This window comes from Psammomys obesus, unplaced genomic scaffold (assembly GCF_907164565.1).
Source record: "Psammomys obesus unplaced genomic scaffold, mPsaObe1.curated_primary_1811, whole genome shotgun sequence".
Classification (NCBI taxonomy): Eukaryota; Metazoa; Chordata; class Mammalia; order Rodentia; family Muridae; genus Psammomys; species Psammomys obesus.
Window position 1 is genome coordinate 10,618,525 of NW_026596091.1, and position 9,719 is coordinate 10,628,243.

The 9,719-nt window shown below is 42.6% G+C and overlaps 1 protein-coding gene across 2 annotated transcripts in view; it reads left to right on the forward strand.

Moving 5' to 3' along the window:
• Ntn4 (netrin 4) overlaps window positions 1-9,719 on the forward strand; it is a 105,404-nt gene that overhangs the window by 40,751 nt on the left and 54,934 nt on the right. For both annotated transcript variants that reach the window (XM_055627979.1, XM_055627980.1), the window contains exon 3: window positions 955-1,233. In XM_055627979.1, coding sequence (XP_055483954.1) covers window positions 955-1,233 — 279 coding nt within the window. The remainder of the gene's footprint in view (window positions 1-954; window positions 1,234-9,719) is intronic.

Genomic DNA, 9,719 nt, shown 5'->3' on the forward strand with positions numbered 1-9,719 from the left:
TTTTATTTTATTTTATTTTATTTTATTTTATTTTATTTTATTTTATTTTATTTTATTTTTTATTTTCTGGAAAGTGCCACAAACATAGAAGGCAGTTCCAGAAAGAGGATAACCAAAGACATTTGTGTAATAGCAATAATGGCCCCAATTGCTATTCAATTAGTCTTTGAAGCAGTCAAAGTTCACTCTAAAATCCAGCTTCTGGATCTTGAGTCTACAGTTGCTTCCCCACTGGTCCTTCTGTTTGACTTTTTGACTGTTTATTTACTGAAGTGGTGGGCGTCAGGCCCAGGGCCTCCCTTAGCTAAGCACACGCTCTGTTACAATCACTGCCTTATTCTTTACCTGTACAATCTGTTCTGCTCTGGGAAGTGACGATGTCTTATTAGAACATGTAATGACTCAGATCGAGTATCTGGTTACGCCCTCCCACTGGCTCCTTGCATTGCAAGTGGCCTCACCATGGCCATTCAAGGCTCGCTCTCCACATGTCTGTCTGCCATCTGTTTTCTTTCCAGCCACTCTTCCTTTAGTCTCTGCTCTCCAGTCACACCGACCTCTAGTTTTGGTATGGTTTTGACACAGGGTCTCTCCATGTGGCTCTGGCTGGTCCTGAAATAAGTCAGACTTGACTTTGCTGAAGGGACTGGGAGCTTGCTGTTTCTTCTGCTTAGAATGTTCTCCCCCGTCATCTCCACACGGCCACCTTCATCTCTAAAGCAAGGCTCTCGGCTGGTGACTCACTATACACTTCCGTACCCCAACAGGCAGTGCACCTGTTCCTCAGAGTAACAGGGTGACTCTTCTCCAGGTGTGATCAGGGTCTAAAAGTCTCTGGTTATCTTATCACTGGCAGATAAGCAAAGGTATAAATCAAACTGGGACTACACTGGGCAAACACTGCTGGGCTTGAACGCAGCTTGTACATACATGGTGTTTTTCTTCTCTTTACAGGTTATTTTCAGAGCTCTGTCAGTCCCGTATGACGTAGAAAACCCTTACAGTGCCAAAGTTCAGGAGCAGCTAAAGATCACCAACCTCCGTGTACAGCTGCTCAAGCGACAGTCCTGCCCTTGTCAGAGAAACGACCTGAATGCGAAGCCTCAACATTTTACACACTATGCCATCTATGACTTCATTGTCAAGGGCAGCTGCTTCTGCAATGGCCATGCTGATCAGTGTGTACCTGTTGATGGCTTCAGACCCATCAAGGCCCCAGGAGCATTCAACGTGGTAGGTAAAACAAACCAGAAATTCTCTCAGCTGTAGTCCCAAGTCTCCCAAGTTGGTGTCTCCTCCCAGAGTTGTTCTGCCTGTTACCCACCCCTCCAACTCACTGTCATCCCGCAAAGTCCTAGTCGCTTGATTTTGAAACTTCAGTTTTGGCATTATAGTCAAGTATGATAGCTAGTTTCCTTGGGAAATGCCCATGCCACTTTGTTTGTTTGTTTGTTTTGTGCCATGACCTCTGGATCTAAAGTGTATTGCGAGCAGCATTGAGACATTGGCATGATCTGTGTATACAGCATTATCGCACACAGGCCACCTTTGGCAGCAAATAGGGACCTTTGCTGGGATTGTGTAGTGAGAAAAACAGGATCCTCTGTTCAATGTCTGGTGGCTTTGCTGTCCATCAGTACCATCAGCAGGATGAACAGCAATTCTCTGTGAAGAGCATTGCTTTGCCCAGAGGGCAGAATTAACCTCTCCTTCCCTGGTCTTCCATCCATTTTTCTGCAAATGTTTTTGTGCTCTCCTGAAACTCTGCCTGTCTCCCTCTGAGACCATAACTTCCTGAGAACAGGGATGCGTTTTTCAGGGTACCTACATCCTTGGGGCCAGCGTGTTACCTGAGCTAGACGCAGGTGCTCAGTAAGTGAAGAGTAGAACACAGACAGAAGATTTTTAAAAACTGGTATCCTGTCGTCTGAAACAGTGTCTCATACATCAAGCACTTCAGAACTATAGATGAGGATTAGAAAACAAAACTAAAACTATGTAGGAAAACACTATTGATTTTCTTTTTTTTAGAAATTTATCTTTTTGAAATTAATGTTTAGCTAGTATACAAACTAATGGATGTCATTTTGATTATTTTCATGCATGCATGTCATTATATGTTGTGTTTATTCAGCCCCCATTCTCCATTCTACCCCTCCCCATCTTTTGCTCTTTTCCCTCCTCAGAAGTCCCTTTCCTGTCACATTTGTTCTACTTATCCTCTCAAACCAATGCACCCACAAAAATATTAAAGACTCAAACTAGAATTTTAATCTTTCCCCAATAGTATCTTTTCTACTATCCAGTCCTACATATGCATATACATATACGTGTGTGTGTGTGTGTGCGTATATAAATCTAAATGTAGATTCTGCAATCTGAGAGATGACATGTGCTGTCTTTATGAGCATGGCTTACTTCCTTGAACACCATGATCTCTGCTTCCATCCATTTTCCTGCAAGTGTCATACTCTCACCCTCTACAGCCAAATGTAAGTCTATGGGGTCTGTGCACGGCAGGCTCCTTACCCAGCCAGCTGCAGGTAGTTGTCCAGGCTGGGCATCTATCCTGGCTCTTCGGATCCTGTATACACTCAGTTCTTTAATTTCACACACACCCAAGCAAAGCAAAGGAAGTAACAGTTGAAACGACAAACAAAACTGAAGACCTTTACTGCTAATGAGGTGGAGTAACTTGGGCATGGTAATGAACTCTTGTAATGTCAACACTCAGGAGGCCAAGCCAGGAATATAACAAGTTCAAGGTCAGTTTGGGCTGCGTGGTGAAACTTTGTCACAAAACAAAGCAAAACAACTCAAGAGTATCAATATGACATCAACGAAAGGGTAGAGTCTCTAGTTTATTCTTTATCCTGGTCCTGACATAGGACAGACTATCAGGAACCGTGGACTGGTTAACCAGCAGGATACTGTGGGCTGAAAGGGCTGCATTGCTGGGGCACAAGGCATCAATGAGCAGGGTAACTCAGATGAATGGGAGAATGGTCAGAGTAACTGGCTAGAAACAGTTACTTCTAAAAGTGAATGTAGTATTCCCCAAAAGTGCAGCTTTCATATAGCCAGTATGTACTAGTTCCCAGGCAGTGAAAGGGCTTTGAAAGAATACCGCTGCAAATAAAGAGTAGAATAATTTTGTGTATCTCCACTAATTTTGTTCAGGTATGAGTCAAATAAAAATGACCCAGATGCTCTAGAGACAAGTGGTATACTCCAGCAGGGCTCTAGAGTCTGTTGAGCAGGGCTTCCAGACTATCTGGGTGCTTACTGAGGTCTGAGGTCACAAGTTTAAAGACTAAGTTGACTCACGTACAGCTAATAGTGTTCCTAGGATGAGCCACTATAACACCGTCTGATATTCTAGGCTAGAGTTCTTTTCATTAAGGTGAACATTTGTAATTCATTAATTTTATTTCAAAAATTTCTTCATTTTATTTTATATGCTTTGGTGTCTTGCCTGCATGTATGTCCATGTGAGGGTTCCAGATCCCTTGGAACTGGAGTCACAGACAGTTGTACACTGCCATATGGGTGCTAGGAATTGAACCTGGGTCCTCTGGAAGAGCAACCAGTGCTTTTAACCACTGAGCCATCTCTCCAGACCATACTTATTTTATGTGTATGAATATTTGGCCTGAGTACATTTATGTGTACCACATGGATGCCTGTAGGATTCCCTGACTGGCACCCCAGAGGGTTGTGAGCCACCATGTGGATGCCAAGACTCAAACCTCCGTCCTCCACAGTGTGGCAGGTACCCTTCACCACTGAGCCACCTCTCTGGCTAGAATTCTTAATAGACGATGGAATGGAGAAGTTGATGGAAATGGAGCCTGTTTTGTTTCTTACACTATCTAAGATTGTAGGGTCATTCCCTGTCTTGAGAAGAGAGATTCCAGTAGGTAGCTCCCTGTGTCTCTCGGAAGGAATACCACCTCCTTCTCCCTCTTCCCAGATCCACTCCATCTAGCCATCACCAGCCAAGCTTCCCCTCGATTGTTCCCTCTTTTGGGAAGGAAGATCATTGTAATGACTAATCAGGAGCATCTCGGAGCACCAACCAGACCTAAATGTGATTTGTCATAGCATTTGCTAAGTCACTCTGTCTCACAATAAGGATAACATCTGCTTTCATGGTTACTGTGAGGATTAAAAAGTGTTATGGTTTCAGGCTTGGTGGTGCATGCCTGTGATCCCAGCCCTCAGGAGGCTGAGGCAGGAGGATTACAAGTTTGAGGGTAGGCTGGGCTATGCCCTGAAATGCTGTCTCAGGAAAATGAGCACAAACCATAACGTCAGTGTCTACACTAGGATAAACACTATTTCTTTTCTTCGCTGTTCTTTTCACATTGCATGATCTCCGCCTCCTCCTCTACTTTCCCCACATATGCTTCTTCTCGGTTATGACAAATATAAAACAAAGCCTCTGCATTACCTGACATGTTTACAAGGCCAGGGGTTCCATGGCACGGGAAACTGTGCTTTGACTCCAGCCTGCTTAAGGCCCAGGAATTACGTGTGGAAAAGATCCGAAGGATGCTTCTCTTCACAGCTGTGGAGGACTGGTTTAGTTCCTGTATCTGCTAGCAGCTGGTGATTTTACAGCTGTTGGATGATGGATGGCAATAAAAAGGAACATGGAGCATTTTTTTTTTTAAACCGAAATATCCAATCTGCTGGCTAATACCAGAGACCGTTGAGTGCCGGGGAGAATTATTTCAATGCCTTGAGCTATGCTTGTTAAGGTGGATTTACCCTCCATTACGAGAAACTCGTTTAAAAAGAGGGTCAGTATTTTGATGCTATTTAAATTTAAGCGTCCACACTGCTATTTGGGGAACCATATCAGCTAGTTTATGGACAATGTCACCTAGTCACATAGCTGTGTGAGGCATGTTTAAGAATCGTTCACATGGTCTTATTTCAGTAGTTTTGTGGGGATTTTTTTCTGCAACTGAATCTGAGTTTACACTGAATCCATGTTTACATAACTCCTATATCATAAAGAACAGACTTAAGTGCATAGTTTCCATCTTTCTTCAAAATTTTCCTGTATTATAAACAAGTAAAAACTATCACTAGGGAACTGGAGAGATGACTCAGTGGTTAAGAGCACTAGGTATCAGCTGGGCAGTGGTGGCACACAGCTTTAATCCCGGCACTTGGGAGGCGGAGGCAGGTGTATCTCTGTGAGTTCAAAGCCAGCCTGGTCTACAAAGTGAGCTCCAGGACAGCCACAGTTACACAGAGAAACCCTGTCTCAAAAAATAAAACAACAACAAAAAGACCAGTAACTATCATGCAGGAACTTGGGTTCTCTTCCCAACACCTACATGGCTGCTGCTTATGACAATCTATAACTCTGGTCTCAGGGGATCCGATACCCTCACTTGGCCTCTGCAGGCACCAGGCACACATGTGATGTACATACATACACATAGGCAAAACACTCATGCACATAAAATTAAAAGAAAAGAATGAATAAAAAGAAAGTTCTGGGCCTGGAGAGATGGCTCAGCGGTGAAGAGCACTGACTGCTCTTCAGAGGTCCTGAGTTCAATTCCCAGCAGCCACATGGTGGCTCACAACCATCTGTAATGGGATTTGATTTTGTTCTTCTGGTGTGTGTAAAGACAGAGCACACATAAAAAAAAAAAAAAGTGCCATCTATAAAATGTTATATTGTTATAAATGAATAAAATCAGAAAACTCTTCAATCTTTATGGTCTTATGGAAAAGAACACTAAGTTTAAAACAGTCTGTTATTAAATGAGATGACTGAATTGAGATTTTTAAATCTTTTTTTCTACAGTAAGATGCACATCCATATTTGGAAGTGAACATCTGTAAGTTAGTTTTAGATCTTACCATGGAAAAAACATGCTATCATGGACTAAAAATACTAGCATTTGCCACTTACTGAAAGTTTGTGCTGTAGCATGGGCTGAATGCTACAAGGCTACTGAATGTAATCGTCACTTCTTGTCATTTCCTTCACAGAAGAGCAGCTAAAGCATGAAGTGTATTCTGGCTTCCCAAAAGCCACTCAGAGAACAGCCACCCTCAGTTTACCTGTCAAGACTCAAGAGCTCGTTCCCTTATTGTTGTAATTCTGTGAAAGACATGCATCCAACCAGGGTTGGCTAGCTGAGAACAGAGAACAGAGGGGAGGAAGGATGGGAGGGAGAAGAAGATGAAGGCAGGGTCCAGAAACGGACTGTGACAGTGCAGCACGGGCTCTTAGGCCTAACAAGGATGGAAGCGAGGACACGACAGAGCAAAGCGGTCACTCGTTTCATGTGGTGCTTGACATGTATTTTTATGTCCATTCTGAAGATGGACATCTAGGCACAGAAGACTTTCCTTTTTGAAGTCATAATTACAGAGCAGTTATTCAGACTTGGGTTCTTTACACTGATCCCCATCTCCACCTACAGGGTACCAAGAAAAAAACTATTTTTTTAAACAGGGTCTTCTTATGTAGCCCTAACTGACCTGGAACCTACCATGTCGCTCAGGCTGGCCTCAAACTCACACAGTACTGCCTTTGACTCCCAAGTGCTGGGATTAAAGATTTGCAACACTACACCAGGCTAGAAAAAAAATAAAGCCCTATCAAAAGGACACTTATAGAAATAGGAAATCTATCTAGGTTATCTACAGTTAAATCAGCATTGATCTCATTATCTTCCATTCATCAACCAGTGTAATAGCTCAAAGAAAAGGGAATTTAAAAAGACAGAAAGAGAAAAATATAAGCAATAACTGGATAAGCTACAAAGTAAATAATTTGGGTGTGGCTGTGTTTTAGGGGTTAGGGTAATGGCTCCCTTTCAGATCATAAGAAAGAGGGTTTTGTGGCTCAAACAGCCTTTATTTGCATCTGTGGTCTTAAATCATTTTTGCTCCTATCAAAAAGCAACAGCCACCCATTTGTTTCATTTGTCACACAAAGATCTGGAAGAATAGGTGATCCTGTCACCAACATGATTGCAACGTATTCCTGACATCAAGGAGACACAAAGCCTTCCCATTTTACCCAGTTAGTGCGCGACCACCCTTAATTCCTGCCCAGGTCCTGACCTTCGTGTCTCAACACCCTTGTGTTATTAGATAGCTCCGCCCGCAGTCTCTCAACAACAGTAAGCACTCAGACTGATGAGTAATTACGAGGTCTTCACACCCAGAGGCGTTAAACAGTGAGCTGCACTCGGGAAAGAATTTCTTGTAGTGTTTCTTTCAAGAGTGCTCATAGAGGACTTAAATGTTTATTTACAGACCTTCAGTTATTTCACAGTGAGGTAAGGTTAAGAGGAGAAAAATGCCTGAACGCTAAAATGCTGATGTCACAGCTGCTGCCTGTAAAGGTGACTATAAAGCCAGTAGAAGACGGAGGTGGAGTCTCCCAAGTGCTCATTCACGTTTTCATGAGCATGGTTTGAAGAAAGCAAAGTATATATATAGATATTTGAGTTAGAAATCAAGAATGCAGAGATTAAAAAACAAGTCTCTTTAATAGTTTGAACTAAGGAAAGTGGGGAAGGAGCAATACAAATTTGGCGTTTCTTTCTTTAAAGTGTCCCCTAACAGGTAAAGCATGTCCCATTTTGAAAATTTGTTTCGTGAACGCTTCCAGCATGACACTTTGTAATCCATAACGTAGATAGCTGAGAACCTGGAGCAGCGCCTGTGCCTGCAAGGCCCAGCCTGTCTCCAGGCTCACTGCTAATGCAATGGGGGCTGGGGAGGGCTGGTAAGGGAGAGACTACAGAATGAGAAAAAGTAAAGTTACAGCAGATGTCCAATTCACGGTTCATAACCCGGGTCTCTATCTCATTTGCATCTTGCAGTTTTGTAAGAGTTGGAATTGTACTTCAACTGGTGCTAAATACTTTTATTCAGAAGATAAACTGCAATATAAGCCCACATTCTCCCTTGCGAAGAGAAGTTTTTATTGACCAGACATATAAACTACACACACACACACACACACACACACACACACACACAAATGCACATATTTGCACATATGCGCACACGCACTCATACACATACACGCATGCACACACACTTTATAAGTGTAGAAGGTAGAGAAAAGTCAAAGCCATTTTTAAAATTTCTTTCTTGAAACTGGGTCTTGCAGTATAGCCCGAGCTGGCCTGGATTTCACTATAGAGTCGACTTAAAACTCACAGTCCTCCCCCGTCGGCCTCCTGAGTACACAGCGGGAAAAGTGTGTTTATTTTGATATTCATTACTTCTCTAATGTCAGTGAGACCGAATCAGGGTTACAGCTTCACAATATAAAATAAAGTATGGGTGGAGATACAAGATACAAGCTAATGTATGTTACAGCCAACTCAAGTTGACGTTAGTAATACAGCATTATGCTACCATTTTATCTCCCCTTTCTAGTTATGTAGATACAAAAACAAAACCAAACCTGTCATTATAGAATTTTGGGAGTGACAAGGTCTAGCCTTGAACTTTAGGCTAAAAGCGATCCTCCTGCTTCAGCTTCCCAAAGAACCAAGACCAGAGGCACGAGCCACCATGCCTCACTGGAAATTATGCTCTCAAAACCAGGATAAATTACTAGTTTTATGAGAGCTCACTTGCTAGAAATAGGAAGTGACCATATATGGCCGTACCGTCTGACAATACCTGACTATGTCTGTCTCAGGAGTGAAGCAGGGTCGGGGCTGGATGGCCGAAAGTGACTGTATTTGTTTCGCTATCAAATGTTTACTATATGACACAACTTTGAGGCTCATCTGAAATCTTTGCATCTCTAAAGGCAGCGCTGCCAGAAGTGAAATGAAGCTCACTGAGAGATCTCAGAATTTCCAAGGAGCAAGGGTTTCACGGTGTGCCGGATAAAGCTTGAGCAGGGACATGGAAATTGAAGGAACCATGACAGGAATTACGTTCACACTGAGCAGAGGGCTATAGAGGAGTTGCATTGTAACTCTGGTTAGTAATTTTATTTGATTCCCACATGTAATGGAAATAGAAGGTTATCTACATTGGACAGTGTACATAATGGTGGAAAAGCAGTACCTTCCCTCCACTCTCAGGAACAAGACAAGTAGGTCTGCTCTCACTGCCTGTTTAACTTTGTACTGGAAGATCCAGCCCAGGCAATTAGTTCAGAATAAGGATTAAAAAATAAAAACAAACAAAGTATATCTTGAACTCAAGGCACAAAGAACTCCAGTTGCAGAGAGCCTGAGACCCTGTCTCAGAAAATGAAAACAAAATAAAACAATACAACAAAAAAGACTATACAATAACAGACAACAGTCTTTTCAAGAAATGGTGAGCCAGTCACAATAATATATTTGGAGTTCTACCACGCAGACACCATGTAAAAGGTGACTCCAAGTGGACCGACAAACCTAAACGCGGGGCTAGCACTGTAAGCTCTTGTAAGGGAATGGGCTAACTGTGACTTTGTGTCAGGGGATGGAGTGAGAGATGTGACATGTAAAAAGCACAAGTATCAAAAGAAAAATATGCCTGGCATGGTGCACACCTCTAATTCCAGCACTTGGGAAGCCAAGGCAGCTGAATTTCTGAGTTCAGGGCCAGCCTGGTCTACATAGCTGGTTCTAGGGCAGCCAGGACTAACTATATAGAGAGACCTTGTCGAAAGAAAGAAAGAAAGAAAGAAAGAAAGAAAGAAAGAAAGAAAGAAAGAA